This window comes from Rhododendron vialii, chromosome 4a (assembly GCF_030253575.1).
Source record: "Rhododendron vialii isolate Sample 1 chromosome 4a, ASM3025357v1".
Classification (NCBI taxonomy): Eukaryota; Viridiplantae; Streptophyta; class Magnoliopsida; order Ericales; family Ericaceae; genus Rhododendron; species Rhododendron vialii.
In genome coordinates this window covers 38,549,987-38,565,469 of record NC_080560.1, presented here as the reverse complement: position 1 = coordinate 38,565,469, position 15,483 = coordinate 38,549,987, and the positions used below count along the sequence as shown (strand labels likewise).

General features: G+C 38.3%; 3 protein-coding genes and 1 long non-coding RNA gene across 5 annotated transcripts; all 4 read right to left on the bottom strand.

Moving 5' to 3' along the window:
* Positions 1-246: 246 nt before the first annotated feature.
* On the bottom strand, positions 247-5,754 carry LOC131324241 (perakine reductase-like). Of its 2 annotated transcripts, XM_058356128.1 has the most exons (7): positions 5,481-5,754; positions 3,185-3,355; positions 2,279-2,482; positions 1,995-2,167; positions 1,753-1,849; positions 1,405-1,558; positions 247-634 (listed from the first exon to the last, which is right to left on the bottom strand). In XM_058356128.1, the coding sequence occupies exons 1-7, from the start codon at positions 5,715-5,717 to the stop codon at positions 456-458; spliced, it is 1,215 nt and encodes a 404-aa protein (XP_058212111.1). In that variant the 5' UTR covers positions 5,718-5,754; the 3' UTR covers positions 247-455. The 2 variants fall into 2 exon arrangements, with proteins under 2 accessions (XP_058212111.1, XP_058212113.1); XM_058356130.1 differs by lacking the exon at positions 1,405-1,558 and having other exon boundaries at positions 5,481-5,708.
* LOC131324244 (uncharacterized) lies at positions 3,498-4,796 on the bottom strand. The gene is made up of 2 exons (XR_009199272.1): positions 4,705-4,796; positions 3,498-4,583 (listed from the first exon to the last, which is right to left on the bottom strand). It is a non-coding gene; the product is annotated as an uncharacterized LOC131324244 (long non-coding RNA).
* A 2,876-nt stretch (positions 5,755-8,630) lies between the features above and the next one.
* LOC131324243 (MATH domain and coiled-coil domain-containing protein At3g58210-like) lies at positions 8,631-10,406 on the bottom strand. Its single transcript, XM_058356132.1, has 6 exons — positions 10,136-10,406; positions 9,871-10,000; positions 9,619-9,788; positions 9,248-9,533; positions 8,990-9,156; positions 8,631-8,865 (listed from the first exon to the last, which is right to left on the bottom strand). Exons 1-6 carry the CDS (start codon positions 10,149-10,151, stop codon positions 8,711-8,713), a joined length of 924 nt encoding a protein of 307 aa, XP_058212115.1. The 5' UTR covers positions 10,152-10,406; the 3' UTR covers positions 8,631-8,710.
* A 447-nt stretch (positions 10,407-10,853) lies between these two features.
* On the bottom strand, positions 10,854-15,483 carry LOC131324242 (perakine reductase-like). Its single transcript, XM_058356131.1, has 7 exons — positions 15,087-15,483; positions 13,857-14,027; positions 12,888-13,091; positions 12,611-12,783; positions 12,400-12,496; positions 12,063-12,216; positions 10,854-11,311 (listed from the first exon to the last, which is right to left on the bottom strand). The coding sequence occupies exons 1-7, from the start codon at positions 15,147-15,149 to the stop codon at positions 11,133-11,135; spliced, it is 1,041 nt and encodes a 346-aa protein (XP_058212114.1). The 5' UTR covers positions 15,150-15,483; the 3' UTR covers positions 10,854-11,132.

The following is a 15,483-nucleotide window of genomic DNA, read 5'->3' as shown; positions in this document are numbered from 1 at the left end:
CCGTTCTAGTGGATTGGTGTAATATCACGAGAGTCCTTTCTATGTTGTTCATCTTTATTGGAAATGGAGTTGAAGACATCTACGGACTACGGACTACGGCTCTCAACCCTCTTGGACTTTCTCAGAAATTTTGCAATTTCTATAGTTTGGACCTTATAAGAAAAGGCCGGCCTCTGCTTTTGGTTGATACAGAGACACCGAAATGCTATCTGAAAAAAAGTTCAAAGAAAACCCACGACGTAGATATAAAATTCAAACATCAGTCTATCATATCATATTGTTATAGCTCTGTAGATTATCAGCACCAAGTATCAGGTCCAAACACGAAAGCCATAAGATGGTACATAAGTACAAGCTCCATAGCTCCAAAGAAAACCCACGACATACATATACAATTCAAACAGTAGTCTATCATATTATTATAGATCTATAACTCCATTGATCTGTAGTTTTACTCAAGATTTTTCTGGGGTGTTTGCGAACTTCCGAGAGTATTGTGTAAAGGATTCAGGGTCTCTTTCGCCAGCCACTTCATCAATGGGAACTGCATCAGAAATTTCTTTCAAATCTTCTTCAGTTAGCTTCAGTGACAACGCTCCTAGGTTATTATGAAGGTTCTTAACCTTGGTTGTCCCTGGACAATAGCATGGGTGAAGACTAAGAATCATCAAGTAACCAAAATCTCAGATCATGGTCAAAACCATGTCCCACTCGCCTTATTTTTTTATACTCGTAACTACGCTCACAAGTCATTTCTGCAATTTAATGTGGGTAGTTTTTGCACGATTGAGACCGCAAATGTTACGAACATGTTCATGTTTTTTCGTCTTTAGTGATTTTTGGTCAATTTTTTTATTTAGTGTTTTTTTTTTGGATGTATATAGCATTATAATATACATCTATTCAAAAAGTAAAAAAAAAAAAAATCTTTTAAAAAAAATGACTAACAACGAAAAATATGCAAACCTATAAAACTTTTTTTTTTAATCTCAAAACTGACAACCAAACAAGGTGTTTAACGAGCATGCACATTAAGTAGACGGTGTCCCTTAGGCTATGTTTGGGTAGTTAGAGATTAGAGGGGGAATGTGAATTCCATTCCAAAGGATCCAATACCCAGTATCCTAATACATGAGGACATCTCATATGTGTTACCGATTTAGGAATCTTTTCTAGGAAAACAAATCGCTAGGAAATGGATTGGAACTTACCATTTACTTTTTTCAGCGACTATAATAGGATCTTGCAGTTACAATTGGGTCATGCGATTCCGGCTTAGTTAGGGACTTTTCTATTCCAAAAGTTTCTATATGGTGGAGTCACGAAGACTCGGAATTCATACTCCAATTTGCCCTCAATAATGTGGATCAAATGGTTAGAAGAGATGTAAGAGCATAGTTTTACCCGGGATGGGAACGATATTGTCTTCTTGATGGAGAAGCCACGCCAATGCCAGTTGCGGAGGGGTGCAATTTTTCTTCGCAGCAAGGTTGGCTAGACGGTCATATAGTTGTTTGTTCTTCTCTAGATTCTCTCCGGTAAACCTTGGCCAGTGAGGCTGTAACAGATCAGTACGAGTTGAGAATCCATTTAACCACAATGAACGGGCTCATCAACATTGCATAGTGACTGGGAAAAAAAACTCTCTAAAAAGTATTTCGTGTCTCTACGTCTCCTTACATGCAAGAATTCGAGATTAGCATTACAGAAATATTTACAGTACTTATTTCAATCCGTAGTCAAGTCACATACCAATATAGTATTGTCGGGCAATGCCTCAACAACTGCCTTCCCACCAAAGAAGCCACGGCCAAGAGGGCTATAAGCCACTATTCCAATACCCAGCTCTCTGTGAGTGAAGAAGGAGCAAAGTTTCAATAACTAGGTTTACTAACCGTCAAAACAAGCTCAAGATGCTTTAGTTGTGACGCCAAGCTGTAAATAATCATTGGTTTGCTAATTAACACATAAGAAATAACTAGGTATCAGCAAACCGGCAAATTGGGATTATATCCTCTTCAATGTCACGAGTCCATAGCGAATACTCCACTTGAACAGCGGTTATGGGATGAACTCTATGGGCTCTCCTCATTGTGTTCGCACTAGCTTCAGATAACCCAATGTACTTTATCTTTCCCTCATCCACAAGTTTTTTCAGCTCTCCCATCTATGCCAAAATAATTCACAAATTCAATCGTTAGCAATTGCGATACATTTAAATTCATAATTCGTTTGAATACTAATCAAAATAAGGAAATGTGTGAACTGTGGAGCTTACAGTGTCCTCTATTGGCACCGTAGCATCCACACGGTGCTGATAATAGAGATCAATGTAGTCAATTCCAAGTCGTTTAAGACTAGCTTCACAGCACTGCCTTACGTATTCAGGGGTACCCTTTACTGCATGTTTACCACCTTCTAAGCTCATAATCCCAAACTTCGTGGCTAACTGAACCTTTGCTCGAGGAAGCTCCTTCAGAGCCTTTAAAAAAAAAAACCAACAATGGGAGGGATGCTTGAGGGGAAAACTCAATTTACCAGCTTATTTAAGGCATTTTTATGATGTAAGCTATATGCAAAAGCTGCTAAACACCCTGTCATTTTCAAAAGCCATAAGCAGACCCAATAAGCTGCTGTCCTGCAACGAGCGCGCTACAATGCAACCATGTGAACGTAGTGGAGCAGAAAAAGGAACAATACATTTTTATTGAAACTATCAGTTTTCTGCACAATATGAACACATTGCGGAAGCCTAGGGATTGACACAGTGGTAGTGACCTGGCAACCAGGGGCCTTAAGAAGTCTTTCACATGGGTTCGACTCTGACTTGCATGCTATCAATTCTTGTGTTGGGCTAGTCCATACGGGGATTTGGCTTGGTTACAATTAGGCCCGCTGTTCGTGGACGATGTGATTAGTGCCCCGGATTAATTGGCCCATTGAGCCGGATACGGAACTGTAAAAAAGAAGCACTGAACATGTTGTAAACCATGATACATGAAGTAAAGCTCAACCATCATTTGCAAATCCAATCACCATTTGTGCATTTTTTTTCAGGTTTTATTGAAAACTTTATATTAACCGTTTCAATACTATGAATCTTCAACAAAATATGGATAGAAGAAACAACTTTATCTGCAATATGCAAACCTAGTTTCCTCATATATCCGATTTGTGACAGTACCTTGCTGAGAAGTATTTCATTGTCATGATTTTCTCCATAAATATCGGAGGTATCGAAGAAGGTAAGACCATTTCTAAAAGCTTCCTTTATAACTGAACATCCAGCCTCGTGTGAGAGAGGATCATTGTAGTATCCAGAAAGTCCCGCGCATCCGAAGCCTAATCTAGAAACCTGTAGGGAAAAAAAGGACACAATCATCACTTGGAAACTTTAGTCCTTTTATGTTGGAAATCGAAGTACAAATTAATTGCTTATGTTCAATATATAATGACTGAAGCTAACTTTGGTTGGTTAATCCAATCAGTTCATACATGGTCAGCAAGTATGATGGTTCTAATGATGATCCTCCATGTATTTCGTGTGTATCTCACTAGTGGATTTAAAAAACCTCTCGAATTAACTTGGGTTATAGGTGTGGTTCTGGGTGTCTTGACCGCATCTTTTGGCGTAACTGATTATTCCTTATCTTGGGACCAAATTGGTTATTGGGCAGTAAAAATTGTAATAGGTGTACCTGAGGCTATTCCTGGAATAGGATTGCCTTTGGTAGAATTATTATGAGGAAGTGCTAGTGTACGTGGGACATGTTCACTTTGACTCGTTTTTATAGTTTACACACTTTTGTCTTGCCCCTTCTTACGGCTGTATTTATGTTAATGCACTTCCCAATGATACGTAAATAAGACATTTCTGGTCCTTTATAGAGAAGATATGTCATAGATCTTTGTAATCAATCTAATCTCATTTATCATTTGGGGGAGCAACAATCCTATTTCATTGCTACAAGTACGGATTATTGAAAAGAATAAGATAAGACATGGATTTGGATATTTCCCTTCAACCCTGCAATATTATTTATTCGACATGAATAATTGAAGGAAATTCTACGAAGAGAAAATGGATTATAGGAGTGTTTGACTTGAACGATTGATTGGCCCGTGCAGATATATGCCTTTATCTATCTACCACATTGAAATTAACAATCAAATGTGTCTTTGTTCTAACCACCGTGCAAGTGCAGATAGGCTGGTTCACTTGAAGAAAATCTTTTCTATGATCAGATCCGAATCATGTTGTACATGAGCAGGCTCCGTAAGATCCAGTCGAATAAGTGAAATAGAATAAACCTTTATCTATTTATCTTATTTAATTTATGATTTCCACTACTAAATTGAAGGCCATATTTTTCTTTCTTATGTTGAACAGATTGGATGGTTATGCGAAAGTTTACTTTATAATTTTGATGAATCGCTCACCCCACTAATATTCCAATTCCTCAATCCTAATTTTCGCATTATTTTCCCTAAATATGTCAGAATATCCAATTTGTGAATTGTTTCCCCATATTTCTACATTTGAAATCTTCAAAGGTAAATATCATTGAATTTTTTTTTGATAACTATAAATCATATAAGAACAAAAATATCATTAAATTGCTACACTAATCTTAAAAATCTCACTATAGATCGTATAAGAACAAAAATATCATTAAATTGCTACACTAATCTTAAAAATCTCACTATAGATCGTATAAGAACAAAAATATCATTAAATTGCTACACTAATCTTAAAAATCTCCAAGTCCACTAATTACTTCTTTTTTTTGATAGGCAGAATTATTTTTTTATTTATAGCACAAGGTAAGAAAACCAATTTAAAAACCCTAACGCTTAACAATAGTTTTCTGACAAATATGACTTCTCAGGAAGTCGCTCGACTCTCACTCGGATATCAAATCCTATATTGGGCAAGCCCACCGGGGCTTTGCGCAAGTTTATATTCATTGGTCTGGCGTTGCCTCAACTTCCTATTCCACACTCATTTTTGTGAGGTCAATATACTTAGCACTGGCCCCCACAGAATTGTATGATGGACAAAATTGTTTGGGCACAACGTACGTGGCTGTTTAACCATTTTCATCTCAAAATCAATTGGCAATGACTGGAGAGGCCCCAAGCTCGTATACTAGCTAGTTTTGGAGGAGATAATTAACCGATGCGAGACAATTTCCAAACAGTGTCCCAAGACCACCTAATAATGTTTACCGGCATGCCGAGTTATGAAAAGAGAAACTCAATTTGACACAAAATTATACTTGATGTTTTGATTCCTTTTCAGATTATAGGGGGACCCGATTCACATAACTGAATTTGTCAGATTCTCTTTCAGAACACACAGGGGAAACTGCTTCGTGGTTCATATATGTATATGCAGCAGAACAGGTAGTAATCAGATGAACTTAATTGGATTTCTTCAAATTAGGATGTGATGAGAGAGAAGAAGAAGAGCGGATTACCTCAAGCCCTTGTGAACCCAGTTTCACTCTTGGCATCTGGATAATATGGCCGCTGTCCTCCATTTTCCCCTCCAACAAAATTGGTACGAAAGATGTACGCTCCAATTTCCTTTGGATGACAAACTTAATCAACACTTCACTAAAAAAAAAATTAGTTTTTGAGGAGACCAAGCCCGTTGAAAAGTATGAGAAATAATTAAGCTCCCCCACCACCTTAGAGCATCTCCAACCACTCATTATGCCAACTTAATCCACACTTTTATTTGTTCTGTAGTGTTTGTTTCGTGTCAAAAGATGTGTTAACTTAAAGATGCATGCCATATTTCTTGACGATAGCCTGACCTGCTCAAAACCGTGTTGCGTTGGAGTTGACATGAACCCTCGGTTGATTTTTTTTAATGTGTGCATAAAATTCTTCACCTGACAATGTTACGCATGAACAACTTGTTTAACCCAAAAAAAAAAAGAAAAGAAGAAGAAGCCAGCAATCACCAAATCATCGCATTGGAAAATACTTTACAGTCTAAACTAGACAAAAGTCTCAATTTAATTTTATACGGTCTTTAGGTAATAATGTACAGTACATTTCATGCCTTTCCATAATATTGTTGATGTTTTCCTATACAAGTTGACAAAACATGATTTGGAAGATCAAATTTTCTATTAATTGGAAATTCAAAAGAATCAATACTGTACTTTTTAAGAAAACGTGACTACAGGCTATGGGTTGGCATCGCTGCATCAACGAAATCGTGTTGTGTTGTGTCGTTTCATTTTGGATTGACGTACATGAAAAAGTAAATGGTTGTCCATGTTGTTATCGAGTTATGAGAGTCTAACCTGTTGGGAAAATACCCGATCACCCGCACAACAGAAGCGTAACGAAAAACAATCACACACAAAAGAGACACAAGATTACGTGGTTCCCCAAACTCGGGTACGTCCACAGAGAGAGAGAGAGAGAGAGAGAGAGAGAGAGAGAGAGAGAGAGAGTAATCCACTATAACAATGAAGAGTACAATGGTGAGATACAAATACACACTCACTTGGTATTTTTCCCACACTCCTTTCCTCACTGTTACAACCCCTTTCTTAATCCTCTCGGCTCTCACACTTGTACACACTGTAATTTCTCTTCCTCTCGTAACCTTCCTAAAAACTCACCCTTAATGCTATTATATAGGCTCCAACAGTCCAACCCATGCAATCAATGCACTTTACATATTCCAAGCATGAAGATGTAGAGCCACACAACAAAGTATTGACTTTTCTTTCGTAATCTCTGCCTTCTTCACTCTTTTCTACACACGGCACAAGAAGACCAAATAAATAGGCATGTCCTCTTCATCTCTTCATCTGCCGAGAGGCTTCCAAAAATGCTCCATGGGACTTGTTGAGATGCACCACCCAAAGCCAATTAATTTCACCAACAATTTCCTATACACTTAAATAAATTCCCTCTGTTTTCATTTTCACATCACATCACATGGGCAAAACCCAACATAACCCGCATTCCTCCCGTTTAATTTCCATGTTGACAGGTTGCGTCGTGTTCTTCTTCGTATAAAAAAATGGTCGACCCAAACCTTCTAACTTTGTGTTGGATTCGTACCGCGTTCAAAATTCCCATCCCTAATCCTAATTGTATTCTACCTCTTAATGCCCATATGAACACACTCCATAACACCATTATAGGTACGTGGCCTTCACTGTTGAGTTCTTTCCACACTTCGTATCTGCAAATTGACTGACTTGGACATCAGAAAGATGCAAGTTTTCAAAAGTTAAATAGATATTTCGTCATTTCTATCATTTCCTAAAAATAAAATTAAAATTAAAAAATAAAGGAAGAAGAAGAAGAAGAAGAAGTTATTTCGTATGTCTATGGATCCACTTTTTCCCAGAGCCTATTTCACCACTACTTAGCTGATAATTCTATATGTTTACCCACTTGATAAATTGGTGGAACCGTGGAAAAACTTACAACAATGCCAGAACCACACCCAAACACACTCACAAAGACTTCACCTTACACCCCTGTGGTTTGGTCTACGTGTGGAGACACCCTCTAACGTTCAATTTGTTGCACATAACTACCTGTGCTTTGTGACATGTTTCTATCTGTATTAATAGAGTTCTGACTTAAGAACAACAGGCCTTGTTGTGCCCTTAAAATGAGTTTCATTCCAATGAAAAAATTGGATCCGAACTGTCTATATTGTAGAGCTTAACGAGTTCTACATCCATACTAAAATTGAAGTCGGTCAGACAATGGGACCCTCATAGTCGAATATAACTTATTAAGAAGGAAAATTTTAAATTTAAATTTGTCTTTCATTTTAACAAGAATAATGGTATCTAATCACTGAGTTATTGATGTCTGGTCGATATGATTCTTTACAAAGACGCCTTACTCATTTATTACTATAATACATTATGAACAACTCGGATTAGATATTAGTATATTGACTAGATTCAAGGAAGAAGATTATGACATTTATGTCAAACTTCCTAAATCTGTCAAATTAGACGGAATTGGATGCGGATGCAATCTTCCACAAAGCACATGGTGGTTATGCGCCACAAAGCGAATGTCAGGTGGTGTATCCGCGCATAGGCCAAACCACAAGGGGAGTTATTGAAGTTTGCCAAATAGATAACTAGGAAATCTATTGGAGTCGTTTACATTTTGTATCTTCCAGGGATTGTAATACGATCTTGGAATTGCCAATGGGCTCTAGCGCATATGGCACTTGCTTGACCCTTCTGGGAGCTTTTGGATTCACACCGCGCTTTCGGTGACGTAGTGTTGTAGTGATGGTTTATACCCCACCGCAAGCGTGAGGGTTCTTCCAAACTTATGATTGGGTAATGGGATTCCTGTTTAGTTAGGATTCATGGTTTAGTTTTTATTTTCAGCCTTGCTACGTACACACTATTTTGCACACACTTCTCAAACACATCACTCAAATTTTCTTGAACCCCATGTGTAGATTAGTTGAGTCATCAATCAGGCTAAACCAACCGCTCCAGAAAGCATTCTGATCAGTTTTTTCTTTTAGAATCATGTGAAGACTCGTCTATATTAGTACTATATAAATTAAGGCTTCACATTATGATGTGTGTTCACACGACAATTACGTTTCGGCATGGATCATTCACGAGTTAGACTTCAAAACACAGGCTCTGTTATACTAAAGCAATTAAGCACCACAACTTCTACTGCTGCTTCAGAAGTCCTTAGTACTGGATATGAACGTGATCTGTGCTTCAACAGTTAACACATCATTCACGACGAAGCCCTTTGACGCGTCATTGAGGTCGCTCAAGGCCATGAATTTCGGAAAACGCCAGGAATAAGACGAGGCACAGAACCAACAAAAAACTGCTAAAAGAACAAATATCAACGTTTTAAAAGTAAGTTTTCCACTGGTACAAAAAGAAGAATTCGATTCAAGTCTACCAAACATGCATTGTTTCGTTTATATACTGCGAGGCATGTAATTCACCTTCCTTCTCAGAATGATTGCCGTAGACCTCGCCCCTTACCCGCAGCTTGCAGTCTGCAAATATTTTCCTATCAAAAGGAAGGGTTTTGCGGCGTGCTAACGACAGATAGAGGGAGAGCCATTTGCCATCTACAGATGAATTCCCTTTGGGATAAATCTGTAACTTCCTGCATGGATCAAGTAAAGAACTTTAATAATACGTATATCTACTTCTACTATGCTGGAACCAACAGTGAGGTTTGAGTAGTCAATAGTTACCATTTAGTTCCCCCAACGATAAACTCATCAGAATAAATAACATCCTGATCTATAGCTGAAAACTTCTCAATTCTCGAAGTGTAAATGTTATTTGCAGGATCCTTCACCATTGAAGCAGACTCATCTTTGCCCATATGTTTTATCACAAAAACCTCGGCACCGAATACGCAGCAGTCATCAACCAAATATCCATTGGAAGCATCATTAAAAGTTTCTACAGAAACAAACTGATCAAAACCCCATTCTGTCTTCATCCTATGAAATCGCCTAATTACTCCTTCAGCATCTGCATACAGAATTAGTATTAACGATGAGGCTATGTATGACAGTACTAGAGCTGATGCAACTGAACTACAAAGGTAGCTATCTACCTTGGATGGTTAAATATTTATCTCGGATTTGATCGAACACAAACAACTTGAAGTTGACGTTAACCTCCCAACCAGGTGGAAGGGTTTCTGTATCTGCTATTACCAAGTAAAGAGAAATGTGACGATCCACATTAATTTTCTCATTCCCGTTTGGGTGTATACACAATTTCCTGAAACAGAAAAGAGAATGAACAGAGAATATTTAGGAGGCTATAAAAGAAGATTTGGAGATGAGAGCGCATTTGAACAAACCATTCGTAGCCACCAGCTTCAAATACTCCGGAAGGATAATTTCCAATGTCAGCGTCAAGGAATAACGAGAAAGATGTTAATTTAAGGGAGTAGTGAGCGGGCGGGACATCTCTTATCGATCTCACAGTTGCTGAATGAACCGAAAAAAAAAAACCCAACTGCTCTATTAGACATACTTTCAAGTATCCTCGAGCATGTATATATATGCTTGCGTAAAGTACGGTAAGAGACGAAGAAAAAGAGTTGAAGAGGAAAAACATCATACCAACGGCATTGTCCATGTCTTGTTTCTTTTCCTGCTGTTCTTTGCTTCTATGGCTTCTGCTGTGTCTATAAATACTGGTGTTTGTTGGTTCCAGAAGCCTCTTAATTGCTCTTTTGTGCGTCCATTGGAATTCCTTGTATCAAGTCAACATACAGCTCTTGCTATTCTTGATTCCTTGAATACTTTTCAGCTTCCCTTAAATAACTCCAAATATATGCCTCTCTCTCTCTCTCTCTCTCTCTCTCTCTCTCTCTCTCTCTCTCTCTCTCTCATACATTCACCAGTTAGATAAGTAAATTCCCCAGCCCCCCTTCCTATTAGTAGATCAATTACAACTACAAATTATTGCTTAGTAACTATTGCCCCCATTTGGATGGTTTAGCCTATTAAAAGTTCTACTTGCAATGTCATTCATGGTCTCCCTCTTAGGGATGTGTACGTGTTTGCTTTTCCAATTATCCAAATCATTCACAATCCGCAAAATGTCAACTTAGCACGGATGACCTCTAGGACTTTTTCTCAGAAATTTTGCAATTTCTATAGTTTAGACCTTATAAGAAAAGGGTGGCCTCTGCTTTTGGTTGATACAAAGACACCAAAATGCTATCCGAAAAAAAGTTCAAAGAAAACCCTACAGGGGGTGCGGTAGTGCACGTGTAAGGCGGCGGCACATAGCCGTCGATTTTATCAATCAACAGTCCACATTAAAAATCAATTATGATCGGTAATATATGATTTTTACTTGTCATAATTAAAAATCATATCTCAACCATTCATTGTCAAGATCGATGACCTGTGTGCGCCCTACAGGATGCCTTGCAAAGTCTTGCACTACAGGATTTCCCAATCCACGGTGTAGATATAAAATTCAAACAGCAGTCTATCATCCTATTATAGTTCTATAAATTATCAGCACCAAGTATTGTGTCCAAACACAAAAAGCCATAAGATGGTACATAAGTACAAGCTCCATAACTCCATTGATCTGCAGTTTTATTCAACATTTTTCTGGGGTGTTTGCGAACTTCCGAGAGTATTGTTTAACGGAATCCGCGTCTCTTTCACCAGCCACTTCGTCAATGGGAACTGCTTCAGAAATTTCTTTCAAATCTTCTTCAGTTAGCTTCAGTGACAATGCTCCCAAGTTATTATGAAGGTTCTTAACCTTGGTTGTCCCTGGACAATAGCATGGGGAAAGAATAAGAATAATCAAGTAACCAAAATCTCAGATCATGGTCAAAACCATGTCCCATTTACCTAATTTTTTATACTCGAAACCATGCTCACAAGTCATTTCTTCAGTTTAATGTGGGTAGTTTTTGCATGATTGAGACTGCAAATGTTAGGATCATGTTTTTTCATCTTTTGTGATTTTGGTCAAATTTTTTATCTAGTGTCTATTTTTTGGATGTATATAGCATACCTCTATTCAAAAAGTAAATTTTTTTTTTTGTTAAAATGTTAAAAAAATTAACTAAATACGATATATATGCAAACCTATAGAATTTTTTTTAATCTCAAACGTAAAAACTAACAACCAAACAAGGTGTAAAATATTGCAAGAGCACGCACATTGAGCATGAGGTTCCCCTTAAGATATGTTTGGATAGTTGGAGATTAGAGGGGGATTGTGAATGCCATTGCAAAGGATCTAATACCCAGTATCCTAATACATGAGGACATCTCATATGTGTTTTTGAATGAATTAGGAATCTTTTCCAGGAAAATAAATCGGTAGCTGGGAAATGTATTTGGAGCTTACCATTTACATTTTTCAGGGATCTATAATAGGATCTTGCAATTACCATTTACTTTCAATTCCAAAAGTTTCTATATGGTGGACTCATGAAGACTCGGAATTCATACTCCAATCTGCCCTTAATAACGTGGATCAAAGGGTTAGAAGAGATGGAAGAGCATAGTTTACCCGGGATGGGAACGATATTGTCTTCTTGGTGGAGAAGCCATGCCAATGCCAGTTGTGGAGGGGTGCAACTTTTCTTTGCAGCAAGGTTGGCTAGACGGTCATATAGTTGTTTGTTCTTCTCTAGATTCTCTCCGGTAAACCTTGGCCAGTGAGGCTGTGTGACAGATCAGTATGAGTTGAGAATCAATTTAACCACAATGAACAAGCTCATCAACATTTTATAGTGACTGGGAAAATGAAAACTCTCTTTAAAGTCTTCCCTGTCTCTACGTCTCCTTGCATGCAAGAATTCGAGGTTTGCATTTACATATTGTCAATCAGTAGTCAAGTCACCTACCAATAAACTATTGTCTGGCAATGCCTCAACAACGGCTTTCCCACCAAAGAAGCCGCGGCCAAGAGGGCTATAAGCCACTATTCCAATACCCAGCTCTCTGTGAGTGAAGACGGATCAAAAGAAGCTCAAGACGCTTTAGTTTTGACATCGAGCTATAAAAAATCATGGGTTTGCTAATTAACGCATAAGAAATAACTAGGTATCAACAAACCGGCAGAGTGGGATTATATCCTCTTCAATGTCACGAGTCCATAGGGAATACTCCACTTGAATAGCGGTTATGGGATGAACCATATGGGCTCTCCTCATGGTGTCTGAACTAGCTTCAGATAACCCAATGTACTTTATCTTTCCCTCATCCACAAGCTTTTTCAGCTCTCCCATCTATGCCAAAATAATTCACAAATTCAATCGTTAGCAATTACAATATATTTAAAATCATAATTCGTTTGAATACTAATCAATATAAGAAAATGTGTGGCACTTACAGTGTCCTCTATTGGCACCGTAGGATCCACACGGTGCTGATAATAGAGATCGATGTAGTCAGTTCCAAGTCGTTTAAGACTAGCTTCACAGGCCTGCCTTACGTATTCAGGGGTACCCTTTACAGCATGTTTACCACCTTCTAAACTCATAATCCCAAACTTTGTGGCTAACTGAACCTTTGCCCGAGGAAGCTCCTTTAGAGCCTAAAAAATAATCCAACAACAATGGGAGGGATGCTTGAGGGGAAAACTTAATTTACCAGCTTATTTAAGGCATTTTTACGATACAAGCTATACGCAAAAGCTGCGCGCTAAACACCCCGTCATTTTCAAAAGCCATAAGCAGACCGCGGTCCTGCAATGACCACGCTACAATGCAACCATGTGAACGTAGCGGAGCAAAACTGAAGGAACAATACATTTTTACTGAAACTATCAGTTTTCTGAACTGAATATGAACATGTTGCAGAACCCTAGGGGTTGACACAGTGGTAGTGACCTGGCAACCAGGGGCCTTAAGAAGCCTTTCATATGGGGTTCGACTCTGACTTGCATGCTATCAATTCTTGTGTTGGGCCAGCCCATTCGGGGCTTTGGCCCGGTTACAATTAGCCAATTAGGCCCGCTGTTCGTGGACAATGTGATTAGTGGCTCGGATTAGTCGGCCAATTGAGCCGTATACAGAGTTGTAAAAAAGAAGTACTGAACATGTTGTAAACCATGATACATGAAGTAAAGCTCAACCGTCATTTGCAAGGCCAATCACCATTTGTGCACTTTTTTCAGGTTTTATTGAAAACTTTATAGTAACTGCTTCAATACTATGAATCTTTCTATAAAATCAACAGAGAACAAAATATGGGTAGAAGAAACAACTTTATCTGCAATATGCTAACCTAGTTTCCTCATATATCCATCTCTTTAACCTGTTGGATCGATGTTAATCTTTTCAAAGATTTGTGACAGTACCTTGCTGAGAAGTATCTCATTGTCATGATTTTCTCCATACAAGTCGGAGGTATCGAAGAAGGTAACACCATTTGTAAAAGCTTCGTTTATAACTGAACATCCAGCCTCGTGTGAGAGAGGATCATTGTAGTATCCAGAAAGTCCCGCGCAGCCGAAGCCTAATCTAGAAACCTGTAGAAAAAAAAAAAAAGGACACAAATTAATTGGTTTACTTTTTATTTTCACAACTACTAAATGAAGGCCATATTTTTCTTTCTTATGTTCAACAGATTGGATGGATATGCGAAAGTTTACTTTATAATTTTGAAGAATCACTCACACCCCACTAATCTCCCAATTCTTCAATCCTAATTTTCGCATTATTCAGATTATCCAATTTGCTAATTGTTTCCCCATGGTGAATAAAATTTCTACATTTGAAATCTTCAAAGGTAAATATCATTGATTTTTCTTTTTGGTAACTATAAATCATGATAAGAACAAAAATATCATTAAATTTCTACACTAATCTTCAAAAAAAATCTCCAAGTCCACTAATTACTTCTAATCTACTTATCGTCCAACGGATAGTACGAGGTAAGAAAACCAATTTAAAACCCTAACGCTCAATAGTAGTTATCTGACAATATGGCTTCCAGGAAGTCTTTGATTGGGGTTCAATTAAGTCGCTCCCACTCGCATGCTATCAATTCCTACATTGGGCAAGCCCACCCGGGGCTTTGTTTGCTAGTGAACCGTCGAAATGATTTCCAAATTCCTACTTATCTGTTGCGCCCAAGTGATTGGGACGCAAGGCTCGGTTTGATTTGGTTTACTTATCTCGGTCTGGTGGTGCCCCAACTTCTTATCCCACACTCATCTTTGTGGGGTGAATACACTTAGTACTGGCCGCCACAGAATTGTGTGATGGATAAGAGTGTTTGGGTAGCACATGACAGTGTCCCAAGACCACCCGATAATGTTTACCGCATGCCGAGTTATGAAAAAAGAAACTCAATTTGACACAATTATTCTTGATGTTTGGATTCACATAACTGAATTTGACAGATTCTCTTTCAGAGCACACAGGGGAAACTGCTTCATGGTTTACAAAAGAAGAACTGCTATTTTATATCTTTCGGGGGTGTGTTATATGCATATGCAGATGCAGAAGAACAGGCAGCAGTAATCATGTGAACTTAATTGGATTTCTTCAAATTGGGATGTGAGAGAAGAAGAAGAGTGGATTACCTCAAGCCCTTGTGAACCCAGTTTCACTCTTGGCATCTGGATGGTATGGTTGCTGTCCTCCATTTCTCCTCCAACAAAAACAGAGCTTGGTTTTCTAAGATGAAGCAAGAAGAGGGGGAGTAGGATTTCTTTAAACGAGCAATGCTACCAACACACCTTTAATACACAGTTCCGGACACAATTTCAAAACACAACTGCATCCCGCATCCAGAGTCGTTCTGCATCCCGCATCCAGAGCCGTTCAAAGCATGTGGACTCATGTGGAACAGCTTTGAGCCTAGTTGTATCCGGAGTTGTGTTTCAAAGAAAGACTGTGTTGATAGCATTGCTACAAAATTGGTACGAAAGATGTACACTTCAATTCCTTTTTGATGACAAACTTCAACACTTCACTAAA